The sequence below is a fragment of the Pelobates fuscus genome, chromosome 4 (genome assembly GCF_036172605.1).
Source record: "Pelobates fuscus isolate aPelFus1 chromosome 4, aPelFus1.pri, whole genome shotgun sequence".
Classification (NCBI taxonomy): domain Eukaryota; kingdom Metazoa; phylum Chordata; class Amphibia; order Anura; family Pelobatidae; genus Pelobates; species Pelobates fuscus.
Window position 1 is genome coordinate 313,721,896 of NC_086320.1, and position 21,255 is coordinate 313,743,150.

The following is a 21,255-nucleotide window of genomic DNA, read 5'->3' on the forward strand; positions in this document are numbered from 1 at the left end:
CTAATTTCACAAAATTAATTTAGAAATTCCATGAATGGCAGTTATGAACAGTTGATAGGATCTAATTTGTGTAGAAAAAATAAAAAATAAATTGATGATTAATGTCTCATAATGGGAGTAGCTAATTTTTATTTCATCTTGTGGAAACCTGAGTAGTTAAAATAACTTTGTTTAGTTTCACAGGAAATATTAATTTATTTACTAAGCTGATTAAAAGTGTTTTAATAGGTTTATGCTTTGTTTTTCCTGTAGCGAAGAAATGAAAGCTCTTTTAGATCCACATTACCTGGAGCATGATGCTTTGTAAGTTAAACATTTTTTTTCTGCCCATTTTAAACTTCACACTCCTCTAGCAATCTGAGTTATAAGGCATACCCCTGTACTTACCACCCTGTTCATTTTATCTCCCCAGTGCCTTGTTTTCAAACCTCATGGGAAGTGCTGAACCATGGTTTTCAACTTTTGAAAATGATTCTCGCAAGGTAACCTGTACTGTTTTTAGATCTGTGTTTGTGCATTATGGCTTCTTTTTATTCAGACTACAAATCCCCACAGTTACGTCCTTTATAACAGACAGAATCCAGTTACAGTGGTAAACCACAAATATAATAAAACTTCCAATAGGATATTGACATTTCCCTAACCATAAAATAAATTTCAAGAGAAGATGAATAAACCTGTTACTACCCTAAAATATTTTTTTTTCTTGTCTTATATATTAGGAAATACCTAGATTCTTCTCTTCGAGAATATATATATATTTATATGTGTCTTCCTCTGTTATATATGCTTGTGCAAAATAATGGTTTATTGTCAGTATAAAATATTTTGTTGGATAAACATAAAATTGTGATGCTATGTTATAAATTGCATACCTTAAGTCTTGATACAGGTAAATAAAGGATTAACCCACTATCCTTATTTATTTGCCGTTAGCTCACCAATATGGCGTTCACAGCCATTGTGTGTATCTTATAGAAAACCGCTTTCATTGTAGTTTTTTTCTAAATATATCTATTTGCTATTGATTTCAATTAGGCAACATATCCATTCATAGTGTATACTTTGCTGAGGATGTCCATATCAGACACATGAAGAACACATGCCATGCGTACTATTAAACGAAAGGTAGATATTAATCCAGACTTTGTATGTTGATGTAGGAGAAGGATGCAATGCTTTCCACTATGCCGTTTGCCAGACCCCAGGATATAGGACCTTCTATTGCTATTGTGTCAAAAGTCAACTTCATTCAAGACCAGTTACTGAAGAAACATGACATTGAACTCTATATGCACTTGAATAGACTTGAAATCGCTCCACAAATATATGGACTGTAAGTATGCAGAGCATTATTAATTATACATTCCTATTTCAAGCTTTATTAGTCTGACATTTGTACTTTCTATTCTTGTAAAAAGCAAAGCCGGACACGGTTATCTCAGAATCAAACATGCTTGGGCCACCACAGTAAACTGGATGTAACTTTGTTACTTGAGCAAATTGAGAACAACACTAGTTGTAAATCGAGGTAGAAAACTCACAAGTTTATATTTTTCCATAGTCACACACACACTAATATCAGCAAACTTGGGAAGGAGCTGTTCTCTGCTAAGAGTATTGTGTTTTAGTTTAACGTGAAAGCAGATTTAGAGAGACTGACTTAAAATCAGTTCTTAAAAGGACTGGCTAAGCACCAACGCAACTCCAGCTTAATAAGACCGTTTTGGTCAAAGGAACGCTCCAACACACAAGTTGAAGTGTTTTATGTGTATGGGGCCTATGACAGTTTATAAAAGTGCTGATTTCAATAGAAATATTGTACATTTATATTTTGGGGCAGCAACAACTTAGACAGCCAGGGAGGTTTTATTCCGCTTCTGTTAGCTCCACAGAGCTAATAAATATGGCAGATGTGCTGTACTAGAACACACCTATTTGTTTCCTTCTCAATGAGCTGTAGTACAGTCGTATGAGAAACTTCGGAAAGCAGCGATTGTGTCTACATGCAATGAAAGGTATCTGATTGGAGTATTCCACATCACAGACTGAAAATGTGTGCTGGGGAGAGAGGGGATGGCTTGCAAATGCTCCCCATATACCCCAAAAAACATGCAGAAAAAAATACATGTTTTCTTTTGGAGTGTAACTACTGCTCAATTCTCTTTCATTTTGTCTTGCCACACCTCTTACTAAAGTCTTAAAACCCACCTACATTATTTAGGATATCTTCTAAATTCCCATTGGAATACTGTAGAAGTTCACTTGCACTATTTGTAAAACAAATAAAGTAACATTTATCAGACAACTGGAAGGAAGTGACCAAATGTGTCATTGTGTCTGGTGAGTAGACTTCACGTTCTGTATTCTAGTTAGAATATTATCAATAAAATTAAATGAAATCACATAAGATCTAAACTTGTCACGTTTTCATAATACACAGAAAGTAACACAAACCAGAGAATGATTACAATCTCACCAAATTCTAGGCAAATTAAAAGTTGTGGGCCTTGTCTTCATTCTTTTAACAGATGTGGTGAATGGTGCCAAGCAAGTATATGGTTCAGGGCACCTGTCTAATTCCTGGGCCGATGGCTGCCTAAGGTCACCTATTGTTTAACCCTGTACTGAAACTAGCATACACAAACTATGAATCATTATGCCCTGCATCCCTGAGTAGGAGGAGCTTGGTACTGGTACCCTATCTCTGGAGCTGCCCATGCGTGGCGCTGGAGCCAGTCGGTGCCAGTTTAAATTTTATACCGTATCTTTTATTTACTGGACTGGATTGAAGATGTGATCAGGTCCTCACTAGAGCGTTTTTTTGTAGTAGTTTTTTTGTCTACTTATTACTATAAAAAAGTTCTTGGGATATTGATACTAATCAAACTACAGGATAAATTAACTTTTATATTTAATGTTTTTTTCGATTATTATTTATTTTACTTTTGCTAATTAGCGTTTTACCTCTGTTTCGCATCAAATTTCTCTTTTGCTCTTTATTGGAATGTAAATAGTTACCCAAAACATGAAAATATTAAGGAATCCCTTAAGTATTTGTACTAAAGATGAATGTCTGTGGTAGTATTATCTTAAATGTAATTATTTAGATTTTCTTTATATAATTTATGCTAACCACTAAGCTGAGGTTTCAACTAGAGGCTGGTACAATAACATATAGACCAGAAGATATTTATAGCACTGGTAACACTGTGGCCATTTTTTCTTGAAAGGGTGCCATTCATGTAACAAAGACTAGCACGTTATATTATCACACATAATGTGATCATTGTCTTGCTTGTTGCTGTATTAAAGAAAAAGCAAATCCAACGAGTATTGTAATTACCGTTTGCTACTCTGCTGCCTCTGTAGGCGCATGGTTTAATAAAAACTGGTCAGGATTCCCCTTTAAGCCAGGTGGAATCTCTGTTACTTGTATTAACAAACCGTATTTACCTGTAAGTACAATATGTATAGGCTCGACACATTTTTTCCAAAGATGCAAATAAAGCGTGTTTTAATTATAATCTCTTTGCTCCAGGCAAAGTGCACTCTACAATTTAAATAATTTACAAAATATGAACTTACAAAAAATACATGTAATTATCTTAAAAGAATAGTATATAATTCAGCACTAATTTGTGTATTTTACAGACTACTCCTGATTTAATGTGCCAATCAAATTAATAGCCAATCTTGAATTTGATTGGAATCAGCGATCGTTTCCCATCTCTTGTTTTATGACTCGGCTGCATGCTTAGAATATGCAATTAGTTATTTGGATGGATCACCTAGTTCCAGTTTGTGATTTAAAGTTTATGTGAAATGAATATAATAAAAGCCATATGCAATATATAGTTGAACATATTTAAATATATCAAACATCATGTTTTATTTTGGTGAATGAAAGAGTGTTTCTTTTACACAGCTCGGGGATTCATTTTGTAACATGTCTAAGTAAATCTTTTTAATGCATCTCCTGGTGGCCATTTTTAAGTGTTTACAGGAAGCACAACTTATCTGGTTAAAGACAGAGGGCAGTTTGAGAGGTTTATAGATGCTTCATGTTTGCTTATGACATCAGGGTTAGTAAATTTTAATAGCCCTCTGTTACGTGCATGGTCTTTGGTCAGATAAGCACCTTCCAATCAAAGAGGACTTAAAGATAGAGAGAACTTTTTTTATTGGTCTATAAAATCATCAGTACAGCACAACAAATGGTTACTCTAAACAATAAAACTTTGTGTTATTGCAAAGCTGAGGGTGCCCAGAGTATCCTGTACTCATTCATAAGTTACAGTGGCTTATGATTGTAGCAATCTTAAAACACATGCACTCATATCGATCAGTCATGCTGCAGGGACTTTTAGTTTTTAGGTAGCTTGTGTTTATTTCGTTCTACTTGTGTGCATGCATGCAACTTGAAATGCACACAGCCCAGAGAAGTGAACAAGATTGTGTGTGTAGATTGATAGCAGCCAGAGTATAGCTCTGTTTACAGAGTTCTAATCACACCATGCACTAAATGGAACTGTTCCTGATCACTCTGCTGGACTCGTATGACATTTGGCTCATATGACAATATTTCAGGATAATTCTATGTTTAGACAGCTCTTAGTGGGGCTTCCCAGAGCAACTGCACGTGAGGCATCCCTTACTCCCCCCACTTCCTGTATTCATACCTCCCAAAGGCAGTGTCCCTCTTCTCCTAATGTTCACCCAAACAACAGAAATTATGGGATAACTTGTGTACCACTTGGTGGCCAATTTCGGGACCATCATGGTGAATGAGGGATTGATACTCAATTAAGTACAGTATATTGGGAACAAAACTATTTTTGATAGATTTTTCCATTAAAAAAATAAGTGGCCATCTTCTTCAATGATAAAAAAAAACATAGTTAATATTAGGATATGTTTATCCTGATTCTGTTAGAAAATCTGAAATGTTCATATCTAATATTGATGTTTAACTTTAAAAGCTAACATTTAAAGTGCAACATAGATATAGCATGTTTGCTTTACAAATAGGTACTTAATTCAGTCTTCTGTACCATATATTAAGACAACAAAAATCCTTCAATTATCTTGATAAAAAAAATATTACATTGATCTAATTTTATTATTGAGCTTTGTTCTGTATCGTAATGCTTCCTGTGACCAGGCGACCTCAAGTCTGAACTGCTAGACAGCAAATAATTCTAATGTGTTTGGATATATTCTCTGGCCCGTGGCCTGAAAATGATTGGCCTCAAATGTAATAATGATGTATCAGCCGTACAAATGAACCTTCCAGTGCTGGATATTTGCACAGCAATAATTTTGCAAGTGGAAATGGAAAGATCTACCTGTATATATCTCTCTACAAAATGTAAATTTAAAAAATACAGTGTACAAGGTTTCATTTTGACAAACAATTATACGTTTTGTCCAAATTTTGATCACATTTTTAATTAAATGTTAAGTAAATCACAGCTCATATCATTACCTTTGGCAATGATTCTGTATTTTGTCGTTACATGTTTGTGTCTTTTTAATTATTTTTACAATAATTTATTTTTTGAATATGATATTTTGAATTGGTTCAAAGCAGTATCACAGTGAAAAAAATAAGAAAACATTGTGTGTGTGTGTGTGTGTGCATATGTATGCATATGTGTGTGTGTGTGTGTGTGTGTATGTAGTTTAAAAAACTGGTGTCACTGTGTCTTGATATGGGACATTGGTCCAGAGCTTCAGAATGTATCCCAGTGTGTTTAATGGTGAAGATGATGCAGTTATCTCCCTCCAAAGACCAGGTTATTGATATGTGTGTGTGTGTTTGTGTGTGTGATAGATAGATAGATAGATAGATAGATAGATAGATAGATAGATAGATAGACAGGCATTGCATATGTATAATGTATTGAGATCTATATTGAAATATCATACCTCTGGCTTACATTTTCTTTCTGCCAATGTTCTTGATAGGTTATTGTGTTCAATACAAAAGCTCAACAGAATTTGTGTATTCTAAATTTACGATTAAAGATTGACGTAGTGACTGTTAATTGCTAGATAAGGAATACCATTTCAGTACTCACATTTTTACATAAATTGTTTGAAAATAAATACATTAAAATATAAAATAGTGATGTTCACATGACTTTAAAGGCTGAGCTTGAAAGCTAGCCAACACTCAGAGTGGTCATAAAAAAAGCAGGCTGTTAATATTGTGTTAATGGACCAGCTGTAATCGTGCATACAATCCTAGGAATGTTGTGATTCATGGTCCAAGTTCTAAACTTTGAAGTGGCTTTCTTAGAAGGCTCTAATTGCAGTGCGTTGGGTGATGATCATTGTATTATCAAAACTAATAAAATGCTGTGTGTATGGTTATGAGTGTTTTTCTGAAAATGTCACCACCTCTTTACGAGCAAGGCAGAAGGGTGTTATTATTGAAGGTTCTCTCCCCTGATCCCAGTTTCCTCATGTACCAAAATATTACTGTGATTACACATCATAAACCCTATCTGTAATAAAACGCATCAGCTGGCCGAGGTTTTCATCACACACTCAATAATCCATTAATACAGCGACGCTGCCCAGGCGTCTTTATAATACCAACTCAGAGGTAATTTTAATCAGCCGCACCAGCTGGTATTTAACAGCAGCTGCTGGAGTTGCCACAAATATACTCAATAGCTGGCATCTTTATTTGCAGTATTTCATAGGGAGATGAGATCCCCAGTGGTTACTTCTCTTCTTAGAAGAAAAGGGTACTTTTAAAAAAGCCTTTGTTTGCAGATTTTCCAAGACCCTGCAAGAATGTTGGCATAACCATGTAATCACATGCAGAGTGGTATAAGGAGGAAACCATGGTAGATTTGTAGTGGAAGTCTTATGCATGATATGCCATGTCAAGTACTATATTTGGAAAGACAGACCTGTCAGTCACCAGAATGAAATATTTCATATTATTAGATAAAGCACAGATACAAGGCAAAAAATGTCTGTTTGGTCAACTATTTGATTTTGGTTTTATTCTCCGTAAAAGAGATAAATAATTCTTGTGGAAATGTTTCTTTAAAATACTAAAATTAAGTTATAAACAAATTTGTATTTCTCTTTTAAAGTTAGCACAGATATATTTTTTCCTTCATTAGGCTGTCTGAGCACAGACATGCTTGGGCATCTCTTCTATGATGCCTTATGCATTTCTTCGCCCTCATGTTAAAGTGTGTATGACATCATAGATACTATAATGATATATATTGTGTACCAGTCTGTGCTGAGTGTCCCCCATTTATATGTTTAAACAATGGCTCTTAGGCCATGCTATTTTCCTTAAATGCTCATTGGTCAGAACAGGCACTAGTAAGTAAGAAATTCAGCCCTGCCAAACACAAATTGACCTCCAGCAAGTACCATGGACCCTCGCATAACGTTTAGGCCTGTAGGACTTAAAATGTTGAGCTCTGATTACCTTCATGTAATTGTGAGATACAAGACTGGTAAAGGAAGAGAAGGGCCAAAGAGGTATATGTTTGCCAAGTGTTTTATCCAGTCATTTGCTGGTAATACATGTGGTCCTATTGTATGTTCACCAAGTTGACAGACAGCCCTGCAGGCAACCAGACCATACATAGAGTGTTGTTGCAGTTCTTTTTGTACAGGCAGAATATTATCTTACTGCTACTAGCACATGTATTACCTGCTTGTGAAGCACATTAAGGGGTCCTCGCCAGTGGAACACAATAGAACATACCTAGGTCACAAAATAAAAGGACTAAAATAAAATTTTAATGTGAAACAATTTTAGAAGTTGACATGTTTGTCTTTTAGGTTTAATAGCCATAACAGAAAACAAAATTGCCACACAAAAGTATATATTTAATATAAAGTAGATATCACAGGCTATTTACCTAAGGTTATTTTGACACTTTCTACATAGCCATTTCATCGCCAATCAATATTGGAGTCAAATTGTGTTTTTTCTCTATTTTGGCATATACACATACAACAAGGTTTTTGTAATGTGTATTTCGTAAAGCTGGTGTGTCCTATTCCTGCACAGAACCCTATATCGTGTTCAGTTACATCTGCTGAGTATAACAATACCCCCATTGTATGCCTTTGGCATTATTATGTGAAGCTACAATGCCATATAAGAGACAAGGCTATTTCAGTTTCTATAGTTAGAATTTTCATGGATGGATATGATGGGCCTATGTCTCATTTTGGGGTATTGTAGCAGTTTGACTGTTCAAATAAACCAACTAAGGGCTTCCATTTCATAAAGATGACACCCCAGGGTATCTTATATGGCGTATATTGTGCCTTAACTTGTCACCATTTTTTCACCAATTTATGTCAATGTTTGTGGTGAGGGGGAAAGAATTGCATTTTTACATACATGTTGCATTTTTGCAGAGTATTTCTTACACTTGATATGTACCACTGTCATAAAATCCCCCAAATTATGCTCAGCTACATCTTCGGAGTAAAACAATATGCCCAATGTATGACCTAGACACTATTTTGTTAAGTTACAGTGCTATAAAAAAGACGTGACAAGTTCAGGTTTCTAAGTGTGAATTTTCATGGAGGTTTTGATGCGTTCATGTCCCACTTTGGAGCACTTGATCAGGCTACATATTCTAACTATACCATAAAGGCATACCATTTCTTAAAGAAGACATCCCAAGGTATTTCAAAAGGCATATTTTGAACCTTAGCATGGGATAATTTTTCCACTAGCTTGTGCCAAGAGTAGTGGTAATAAACATTTTTTCTGCCTTTTTGACACACAAAGTGAGTTTGCACAGTATATTTTGCAAACCTCATGTGTGCTACGACTGTTTAATATTTTATATGTTGCTCAGCTATGTCGTCTGAGTACAGCATTACCCCCGTATGTACCTCTGCCAGGTATATGTGGACATTGAAGGGGCACTTTTGAGACATAGCCATTCCATTTTTCTTTTTTTTTTCTTCAAACTTTGAATTTGTACTCTGTGTCCATGTCCGTTTTGGAGTAGTTTAGCTGGTTGGTTATTCAAACTTCCCCACAAACACTATTTATTAAAGATTGCACCCCAGGGTAATTCAAAGGGCATATTTTGAACCTTAGCATGGGATCATTTTTTCGCTAGTTTGTTCCAAGTGTAGAGCATTTTTTAAATGTATTTTTTAAATGTATTTTTTTACTTTTTTTTTAACCTTTTTTTACTTTTTAAAACTTGTTTTTAAACTTTTTTTACTTGTACTTTTTTTAGACTTTCTTAAAACTTTTTTACACTTTTAAAATTTTTATAAACATGTTTTTTAAAACATTAACCCCTAATTTGCAGTCAGCAGCACCCCATAATTTAAATTTCCATAATTCCCACCCACCCCAGCTAGCAAAATATATAATTTTAACCCCTTAAGGACCAAACTTCTAGAATAAAAGGGAATCATGACATGTCACACATGTCATGTGTCCTTAAGGGGTTAAAGTATTTAAATTAATGAAATAAATTGAACCCCTTAGGGTTAAAAAATAAATAAAAGTTAACCTTTAGGGGTTAAAAAAAAATAATCAGATCACAGAATAATACTGTGATATGTATTTTGATCACTGTAGGCAGTGATCAACTGGCAGGGAAGGGGTTAGTTTTTGTTAGGACTGGGTAAAGGGGGGTGGATTTTTTTTTTTACATGTTATTAATGGAGCACTATAGGCACCCAGACCACTTGCCAGGTCCATCTAGGGTTAACCCTGCAGCTGAAATATCAGTTAATCCAGCCTCTAGTGGCTGTCTCATTGACAGCCGCTAGAGGCGCTTCCACGCTTCTCACCGTGAAAATCAAAGTGAGAAGACGCTGATGTCCATAGGAAAGCATTGAGAAATGCTTTCCTATGGACTGATTGAATGTGCGCGCGCCTCCTGCTGCGCATGCGCATTTGGCAGATGACGTCGAAAGAGGAAGGAGAGTCCCCAGCGCCGAGTGAGCTCGGCGCTGGAGAAAGGTAAGAGATTAACCCCTTCAGCCCCCTAGAGCCCAGTGGGAGTGGGACTCTGAGGGTGGGGGGCCTAAAGACCCTATAGTGCCAGGAAAACAAGTTTGTTTTCCTGGTACTATAGTGGTCCTTTAAAACATTTTTTATTTACTTTTTAAAAAATGTAAAGCTTTTTTTTATTTTTACTTTTTTTAACGTTAAACCCTAGCTAGCCTAACACCCAGTTCCCCACTAACTTTCACCTCCCCAGCTAAGTAAATATTTAAATTATTTAATTAAATAAAAGTTAACCCTCAGGAGTTTAAAAAAAAAAAAAATCAGATCACAGTAAAATACCCTGATCTGTATTTTGATCACTATAGTCTGTGATCAAATGGCAGTGAAGGGGTTAATTTTAAAAAAGCAGGGGAAAGGGGGGTGACATTTAACTTTTACTTTATTCTTTTTTGCAGGGAGAAGATCATCACGGCTGATCCATCTCCCTGCACTTCACACTGACCGCGGAAGAGCAGGGAGGCGGATCAGGAGTTCCTGCAGCACATGTGCTCGCTCTGACAGCCTGGGGCAGCGCAATCGGGTGCTCCCGGTCTGCCTCGAATACCGAGGCAAACCGGAGGAGCGTTAATCCCACAATTGTGTAAATATGACGCAAGGACAAGCATGACGGAAAATTTCCATCTAGCGTCTGGAAGGAGTTAAACTATCCTGACAGCAATGGGCTCTGTACCTGATGTGAAGTGCCGTACACTGCCTTCAGGGCTTCATAAAATCCTCTAGAGTCACCAATATTTGCACAAATCTTAATTCTCTCTGCAAGGTTTGTCCACCACTTGTTCTGAATCTCTTGTGCTGGAGGTTTCTGCATACAAGATGGCTGAGCAAGGTGCTATTGATGAGCAGATCTCTTCTTCATCAGCAATTCTTGGATCTCCTGATTATTCTCATCGAACTTGTTTGTCTTCTTTGTGGAGAACCCTAAAACCTTTTTACAGGTCTGCATGATGGCAGATCTTAGAAGTTCCCAAAACTCTTCTGAGGGAGGGGTCCATAAGACAGTTGTAATCCTTAAGCCTCGACTGAAGACTTGGTTGGAAATCGACATTCACCTCAGCTGACTGGAGATTGCCAATCTGATACATACATACACAAACACATATGCAGTGATACATACACACACAAACAATAGATGCAGTTAGTGAAGCATTGTCCACAATCCCAACCTGCACCATCATAGACCAACAGGCTCATATATGCCACAGCATTAGTGGTCCTCCAGCTACTTGACAACAAGATCAGGCTCAAAGAGAAGCAAAACCCACAATGGAGATTACACCTGGAAGCCAAGATAAAGACAACACGGAAGGAAGTTAGTAAGCTGGATCAACTTAACAGAGGTGGAAAGATCAAAGATAGCTCCTGGCTGCTTTAGAAATACAAAGATATGCCCATACCGGAAGCGCTGAAAACAGCTAAGCAAATACTGACAACACTGGCAACCAGACTGAGCAGATACACCAGAGAAGCAGAGACTAAGAGAAGCAATGCCCTTTTTTACCAAAGAATCATCCAAGGTGTATGCACAGCTACAGAATAACCACAACATCTCCTTGCAAGATCCACCCAGAGCTGAGACTGAACAGTACTGGAAGAATATCTGGGAGAAAGAAGCATCTCATAACACCGAGGCCCGGTGGCTACTAGACCTGAAAGCAGACCATTGCATGCTGCCAGAACAGGAACCAGTCACCATCACAGTTGAAGATATCCAACAGAGAGCAGCACACATGAAGAGCCGGTCAGCCCCAGGACCTGACATGAGCCACAACTACTGGAGAAAGAAGTTAACAGTGCTGCATGAACGCCTAGCAGCACAAATGAACCAGCTACTAGCAACAGGCTCCCACCCTGACTGGCTAACACAAAGCAGAACAATACTAGTCATGAAGGACCCTCACAAGGAAACAACACAATCCAACTACCGACCAATAACCTGACTCCACAACATGGAAACTCGTGTAAGACATCATAGCCTCCAAGATCCAAGGCCATATAAGTCAATATATGAGCAATATTTAGAAGGGGATTGGAAACAACACAAGAGGATCAAAACATCAACTACTGGTAGACCAAGCAGTCACAAGGGATTCCAAGACCAGACAGACCAATCTGTGCACGGCCTGGATTGATTACAAGAAAGCCTTTGACACAATCCCACACACATGAATACTGGAATGCTAGGTTCAATACAAGGTCAGCAAGACAACAAGAGCCTTTATCAAGAACCGTGTGTGTGTATATAAATATAATCACCTGAACATGCTGGGGCCAATTCATACAATACACAAGTTCCAGCACACTCACTATCCACTAAACAACAACTTCAAATCTCACAGATTTTACTTGTTTTTTTAAAGAACACCTAATCTCAGCAAAAATAACGGGGGTTTAGTTACAGAGTATATGATCATACATTGCATAAGCCTGCCACAACGTCGATGTACCCCAGTTTTGGCAGGTCCTATCCAAGCAACCTAATGTCTGCTCTTATGAGATTAACCCACTTACTATATATAATGAACCACTATTTTGCAAAGAAACCTACAGTACCACCCAACATAGATATTTTATAGTCATTGTTGCTGTCTTTTGTTTCTACTTTATTTCCCGTCTTCTGCAGTGCTAAATAAAGCGTCAAGTAACACTTCTGTTCTTCCGCATTATACATTGCTAATTCATCTAAAAGTTCCATTGAAACCAGTTGTTTTGAGGTAGTTCATTTATCAGTACAAGCGATTTTCTAAGCTTCAGCCAAATATGGATCTGTCTGCTTTGGACTGTGATTGAGTACGTACAGTTAAATCCTGCAACAAAATGAATTACCAGAATAGCAATTTGAATACAAAAATTACATAGCAAGCACTTTCCCTGTTATTTCTAGTGAAAACAGCCTGTTAAAGTTTGTTTAGTGTGTTTGACAACAGACAGTTTGATGTATTGCTGGGCACAGCGGTAGGTTGGACTTGAATGGTATTAACTCTCTGCTTTGATTAATGGTAAAAGCATGTTTTACATACAACTCATGGTTGTGGAAAGCAGAAGTTGACTTGTGAGATCCATAATTAGCGTTCTGGGTTAGCATATAAAATGATCACGAGAACAGAAAGGCATAATCTGCTTTTGCTTCTATTGTTTCATTTTGTGTTGCTTATAAAGTATTCCTTATACAAAATTAAACCTGGTTATTTTCCTTTTGTTCTACGATAGAATATGATTTATGGGCTGTAGTCAAAACGCACACAGCATCTTAAAAAAAAAAAAAAAAAAAGCCACAAAAAATAAAATAAAAATGAAATTGTACCTGTTTATAAGATGAGACCGAAAGGTAATCAGATATGAGAGTCTAATTGCTTCGGGAACCGAGCACTATTTAACATCCATAAATATATAAAAATGCAAAGGGAATTTTGAATGGTAATTTATTATAATATCAAAATAAAAATTTAATCACCAGCCGATTATTTTATTGTGTTAAAGATGCAGAATTGCTTATTTAACTGCGTTATAACCAAAGGAAAGTGTAGTGTATAAGGAAACAATAAAGCAATGTCTTATTTAGCTAACTATTGCTTTATTGAAATTAAGATTATTTAAAGTATTGTTCAATATTTTTGATTCAGGTTTGTTTTTGGTAACTTTTTTCTTATTAATAAAATTACCAACAAATTATTCTGGTTGACCATGTGACGCAATGACCTGTAGTTTATAGTTTTTAAATGCAGATTAAAAAAAAAAAAAAAAAGCCGAATTCTTTTAAAGAAAGAAAAAAAAAATTTAGTATTTGGTTTTAAATGTTTCAAAAAGCAAATATAAACACTAACTTTGGCAAGGGTTTATTACTACTATTTAGTTGCTACTAAAATAGACTGGACAATGCCCCATTTTGAATTAAATGCATCTACTTTTGCGAATAATGTGCCATAACAGGGGTCATGTTCATTCCTGGGCTGCAATACGTTCTCAAAGGCAACATCGGCCGGGCAAACCAATCTGGCAAACTAAAATGGGTTTCATTGTATTTTTTCACATAGAAATAAGTGTATTTTATTGCAGTAAAAGTTAACAGTATTATGACATTCACAGTAAAAATGCCATGCAGATTGTTTACTTTCTCACACTTTTTTAGATTTTATCAATAATAAATTGTGTTTCATATGTTAATATGTGATTTTAAATGAAAGCCCTATTTCTTCTAAACAAAATGATATATAATAAGTGTGGGTGCTTAATTATGGTTTCACAGACATATAGCTCAAATTCAGGTTTTGATTTGGTTCAGAACATGGTATTGATACCGGAGAAACTGACGGAAGCCAAGCACAGAGAGATGGACACAGGTTTCTTCAGGAAGGAAGAGATTCTTTATTGGATCACCGATCGGGACTCAGAGGGACTAGCGTCACCAAAATACAGCAAAGTCTGAGTACTGAATACATAGAGTACATTCCTTATATAGCACTGTAGCTCCTCCCACAATTAACTACACCCACACATACCCTTAACCTATTTAATGAATAGAGTCTAAACTCATCCATCCGGTCTAACCACGTGGCTCATCTGATACAAAGGAGAGGGACGCGTAATTCCAGTTCTTACATTCCTGCACCTGGTCAGTACAGTGATGACAGTATCTTAGCTACGTGTAATTAACTAACTGATACTACAAACACATATACATACATATGCCTTGTGGCAATCTTAGCCTGCTAAACTTGTATTTTACTGGAATTACATCACATTCCCCCCTTTGATGCCTCTGATATTTCACAATTACTTGAGGCATCACTTAACCTTGGTTTGCATATACCTCAGGTTACCATGAACCAGACCAGACTTATCTTATGATGTGAATCTTCAACATTCATCTTCTTGCATTGGTTCTCCCTGATCTAGAGCCTTATACTTATATATCGCCATTATCTGTGCAGCAGCCTTCCTCTCTGCTATAGTTCCTATCAGGCTTTGCACAGACCTAACTACTAAGGGTATAAGACACGGTAGGAGTAGACACAACAGTAAAATCAGTAGGACTCCACCTACCACTGCCTTAAGCCCTCCAAACCACTCATACCAGCTACCAAACCAACTACTTGGATTGTACCCTTTCCATACCTGAGTAGGCACATGCGCTAGTTTAACCATATGGCTAGTAAGCTCAGCTATTGCTTGCCCTTCGTCATCTATTTGAAGACAGCAATTACTTAGGTTAAACTTCCCACATACACCTCCCTCTACTGCCAAAAGGTAATCCAAGGCTAATCTATTTTGGTAGACTGCTGTCCTCATCCTGGTGTTATGCTTCGCTAGAAGATTGAGCGCTTGTGATGTTTCATTAGTGATAATCTCAACCACCGCCTGTAACCTTATAATACGGTTGAGCATATAAATAGGGGTTCTATAACCAAAGGTACCATCCTCAGCCCACGTGGCTGGCCCATAGTAATCTATAATACGCTGGGGAGGCCATTCATCATCTTCCCAGGCGCCTATCTCTATGGGTCCCCTTTTCTTCCTATGATTCACATCATACACTTTAACACCTAAAGTCTCACCTGTTTCAATCGGTAACAAGAAGAAGGATGGTTTGAGCATACCCAACACACATGCCCCTTCCCAGTCCTGTGGCAGCTCCGAATAGGCTTTCTTACCACAGATCCAGTACAAATTTGCTGGGGCTCTCCAGGTAGATGTGATGGATAGATCAAACCACACATCCTTTAAATTGGCATATCTAGCAAACGGGTTAGATGGTTCTGAGACATTTGAAGCCGACCACCAAGTTGTATTCTTTGTATCATCATCATAAGCTTTTTGCCCTAGACAAGTTAATTCTCCTACAGAAGTATTATACATTATTCCTTTCCTTGCTATGCAAACATAACCTATGATGGAGGTCTTTAATCTCCACTCAGATTTACCTCTAACACTCATATGATAATCGGCTTGTGTAGATATTAATTGGTCAACTGCCTCAGAACCGGACATTACCTCCTTTGCTTCCCAAGGCCATTGGTCTCCCATGTTAGTACCTCCACACACATAGCAGTTGGTAACATTAAGACTACCGGCAATACTTTCAGCTAGATCAATGAACAGGTTTTTAGCATTATGGGGGATCTTATTATCTATACTCATCTCTTCGTAAAAGGAATGGTATACTTGATGAGTCTGGGAGGATACCGTATCAGTCTCTATTCCTATAAACAATAATGTCCCAGGATCTAAACCCGTCCCGTATATTTGAAACCCAAATAAATTTCCATACTTATCTAAGAACTTGTCGGGGTTATTAATGAGTATATGGACTGGGTTGCATTCCATAGACTTACAATAAGGGCTAGTCGGCAACTTAGTCACTATCATGTCTTTGTCTACTGTCTGTCCCCAAGTTGCCCACCCCACACAAGACCAATATGGGCAAAAGTTATAATCTCTATTTGGGCATCTAGGACTTACATATTTATTTTTGCTACTGGGACAAATATATTTATCGTTAGACCCATACGTCCTCTCCCATCTAAGATCCCCACATACATTCCACGGCTTTCTACCACTCGATATCGCTTTACACGCATCAAATAGCAGAACACCCGAAGAATGTACGGATTCTAACACCGTTTTATTAATTAGGGTCCCCTGAGGATCTCCATTCCTGAGAGTCAACCAAATTGTACGAGGCTGATACTCCGGACTGAAGCACTTAGGTTCTCCTACTCCTAAATGGCACACACTATAATCTATATTTAAGTATCTACATCTCGATACATCTTCTTTACATTCGTATTGTGAATGCCAAATTAGGGTTTGGGAAATATGGTTACCTGTTCTCGTAGTCTTAATGCATACCTCACAGCTAGGAGTGTCGGTACCTCTACCTTCCTGAATATAAAAACACATATAAATAAACACTATCAAAAGCACATCTTTCGCCGTCATCCTCAGTCTTCGTCCGTGCGATGGAACCTCAGCTTCCAGGATGTGAGGGCTGCAGGGAATGGAGTTCTGCTCGTCTTCACAGGTGTCCCTTCGAGACTTTCCTGGCTTATACACTATGTGATGGTAAGCGGACAGGCTTTATTATGGCCTTCTCACTCACACCTGTAACAATAAAATTTGTAATCCACAATAATTCCTCGTTACTCCGACTGAGTAGTGCGTTTTAACCGGATCTTGCAGGGATTCTCTGGATCTGCTGTAACTTGCCAAGAATCGACTGCTGCTGGTTTAACCCTGGAGTGATGTATCCACGGAGTCACTTCTGCTACTTTTATTGCTGTAGGGGTAGACAAAAGAACAACATAAGGACCTCTCCACTTGGGCCCTAACGGTACATTATTCCACTCTTTAATCCACACTTGATCTCCTGGATGATAACTATGAACAGGGGGATAAATATTCACAGGTAATCTATCTTGTACCCATTTCTGTACCTCCTCCATAGTCTTACCCAACTCTACAACCTGCTGCCGGGTAATTCCTTCTCCCAACTGACTCAAGTCCCCCCTTAAGTTACCAAGTACGGGAGGTGGTCGCCCATACATGATTTCAAAAGGAGAGAGGCCCATCCTTCTGGTAGGGGTACTGCGGATTCGCAATAAAGCTATGGGTAAGAGAACGTTCCACTTAAGTTGGGTTTCCTGACACATTTTAGCCAACTGGTTCTTTATAGTTCTATTCATTCTCTCTACCTTACCAGAACTCTGGGGTCTATATGCAGTATGAAGCCTCCACTTTATACCAAGCATATGAGTCAGTTGTTGTAGGCACTGGTGAACAAAAGCTGGACCATTGTCCGATCCTATAGAACAGGGTAGTCCATATCGGGGTATTATTTCTCGTAGCAGGAATCTCACAACTTCTCCTGCTTTCTCTGTACGAGTAGGACATGCTTCTACCCAGCCTGAATAGGTGCACACAATTACCAGCAGGTAACGATGTCCACCCGATTTAGGCATCACTGTAAAGTCTATTTGTAGATCGGACATGGGGAGTCCCCCCATAAACTGAACTCCTGGTGGCTTTACTGGTCCTTGTCTTGCATTATTCTTAGCACACGTTACACATCTGCGTACAATGGCCTGAGTCAAGTTGGACAATCTTGGTATGTAGAAATGTTTTCTAAGAGATTCTTCAGTACTGTCTCTCCCAGAATGTGTCCCGTTGTGATAATTTTGGACAATTTCTACCGCTAGCGATGCTGGTATAACTATTCTTCCATCTTCTAGCTGATACCACTTGTTCTCCAGATACTTTCCCGGTTCAGTCTTTAACCACTCCTCTTCTTGAGCTGTATAAACTGGAGTCCATTGGGACAGTGGAGTTGGTATAAGAGCAGCTATATGCCCTACATACTCCTGTCTTCCTGATTCAGCAGCACGCTTAGCTGCACTATCTGCCATCCGATTTCCCTTGGTTACATCACCATCTCCTCTCAGATGTGCTCGACAATGAATAATACCGACTTCTTTCGGCTCCCACACTGCTTCCAATAGTTGTAGGATTTCAGCTGCGTACTTGATTTCTTTGCCCTCTGAATTCAGTAGTCCTCTTTCTTTATACAAAGCTCCGTGGGCATGAGTGGTTAAAAACGCATACTTAGAGTCCGTATAGATATTTACTCTTAAACCTTCAGCCAATTGTAACGCTCGTGTTAGTGCTATTAATTCTGCCTTTTGTGCTGATGTTCCTTTCGCCAGTGGCCGAGCTTCTATCACCTTGTCTATTGTTGTCACTGCATATCCTGCATAGCGGATCCCTTCTTTCACATAACTACTGCCGTCGGTGTAATATTGAACATCGGGGTTCTGGATGGGAAAATCACGAAGATCTGGTCTACTTGAGAATACTTCATCCATTACTTCCAGACAATCATGTTGACTTTCAGTAGGTTGTGGCAAAAGGGTAGCTGGATTTAAGGTGTTTACAGTCTCTAAATGCACTCTTGGGTTTTCACACAACATTGCTTGATACTTGGTCATACGGCTATTACTAAACCAATGATTTCCTTTGTAATCCAACAACGTCTGTACTGCATGTGGGACTCGTACATAAAGTTCTTGACCCAGAGTGAGTTTATCGGCTTCAGCTACTAGCAGGGCGGCTGCAGCTACGGCTCTTAGACAAGGTGGAAGTCCGCTGGCCACTGCATCCAGTTGCTTAGACATGTAGGCAACAGGTCTTTGCCATGATCCCAAGTACTGTGTCAATACTCCCACAGCCATTCTTCTTTGCTCGTGTACATATAAGTAGAATGGTCGTGTGTGATCAGGTAGACCTAATGCTGGGGCACTCATCAAAGCCTTCTTCACATCTTCAAATGCCGTTTGCTGTTCTTGGGTCCATAAGAAGGGGTCGTGCTCTGTACCTTTGATAGCTGCGTACAGAGGTTTTGCTAGTATCGCATAGCTGGGAATCCATATCCTACAGAAGCCTGCTGCCCCCAAGAATTCTCGCACTTGTCTTCTATTCTTGGGTATTGGTATTTGGCAGACAGCTTCTTTTCTCTCTGGCCCCATAATTCTTTGACCTTCAGAGATATGGAATCCTAGATACTTGACAGTTGGCAAACACAACTGAGCCTTCTTTCTAGACACCTTGTATCCTGCCTTCCAGAGAATGTGTAGTAGATCGTGCGTTGCTTGCTGACAGATTTCTTTTGTAACTGCTGCTATCAACAAGTCATCTACATATTGTAACAATACACACTCTCCTGGGATGGACTCGAAATCCAATAGATCTTGACTTAGGGCTGAACCAAATAGGGTAGGTGAATTTTTAAACCCTTGGGGCAGTCTTGTCCAAGTCATTTGGCGTTTTGAGCCCGTTACAGCGTTCTCCCATTGGAAAGCGAAAATACATTGACTTTCTGCGGCAATTCGGAGGCAAAAGAAGGCATCTTTGAGATCTAAGACTGTGAAGTAAGTAGCCCCGCCCGGAATTAAAGCAAGCAGGTTATATGGATTGGGTACAACTGGATGTATGCTAACAACCGCATCATTGACTGCTCTTAAGTCCTGCACAGGTCGATACTCATCTGTGCCGGGCTTTTGAACAGGCAGCAATGGGGTGTTCCAGGGGGAAGTACAGAATTTTAGGATATCATACCGTATGAACTTATCCAGATAGGATTGTATGTTCTTCTTAGCCTTCTGCGGGATGTGATATTGTCTCAGGCTCACTGGATAAACCCCATGTTTCAGTTCAATTTTTATTGGTGGAATATTGCGGGCCAGTCCTGGTGGGTTGTTCTCTGCCCAAACTCCTGGTATGTTAAACAATGTCTCATCCCTCCTAGGGTTTTGGCTAGTCAACACTGTATAAAGTCGCCACTCTTCTTCCTTTGGTACGGATAAAGTCATAATACCTGAAGGTCCATTAAACTTTAAAGATGTTGTTCCATCTGGTAGGAACGTAATCTGCGCTTGTAATTTGGATAGCATATCACGTCCCAGCAATTGGACTGGACATTCAGGCATATAAAGGAATTGGTGTTTTACTACGTGGCCTCCCAATGTACAGAGTCGACTTTTAAGAACCGGTCTTTCAGCACTTCTTCCAGTTGCTCCTATCACAGTAATAGTCCTTCCAGATGGAGGAGCAACTAGATTAGTCACCACTGAATGTTCAGCACCAGTGTCGATCATGAACGCACTCCTTTTCCCCCCTATTGATACATCGACCATAGGCTCCGCTCGACCAAGGGGGATGGAGCCCGGTCGGTATCAATAGTCCTCCATGACCGTGTCAGCCAATCCTACAAAGTCCCTACCTTCTCTATCGCGAGACCTTTGCGCTGCTGGAATATACCTGTCTTCCCTAACACTTCCTCTGTTCCCATTACTCCCTCTATAACCATTACTCCCTCCGGGACCTCCTCTACCTCTCGCTCTGCCTCTAAAGTTTCCGTAGCCTGCCCTGGGTTGGTCTCTCTCGTACTGCTCTCTTTGCGGACATTCGTTCCTCCAATGCCCTTCTTCCTTGCAATACGCACACTGATCCCTACTCAAAGGCTCCCTACTCCATCTATTATTGCCTCTATCTGGGCCCCGTTTATCTACGCCTGCGATCGCTACCGCTAGCATATCAGCCTTTTTACGCATCTTGCGCTCCTCCTCTTTCTTGCTTTCTGTTTCCCTATTCATATACACCTTATTAGCTACCTCCATTAGTTGGGTGATTGACATACCTGCAAACCCTTCTAGCTTTTGTAGCTT

General features: G+C 38.8%; 1 protein-coding gene across 2 annotated transcripts in view; it reads left to right on the plus strand.

Annotated features, from left to right (window-relative positions):
- TBC1D5 (TBC1 domain family member 5) overlaps nucleotides 1–21,255 on the plus strand; it is a 571,110-nt gene that overhangs the window by 327,572 nt on the left and 222,283 nt on the right. For both annotated transcript variants that reach the window (XM_063452310.1, XM_063452309.1), the window contains exons 12-14: nucleotides 253–303; nucleotides 413–482; nucleotides 1,164–1,336. In XM_063452310.1, the coding sequence (XP_063308380.1) occupies nucleotides 253–303; nucleotides 413–482; nucleotides 1,164–1,336 (294 nt within the window). The remainder of the gene's footprint in view (nucleotides 1–252; nucleotides 304–412; nucleotides 483–1,163; nucleotides 1,337–21,255) is intronic.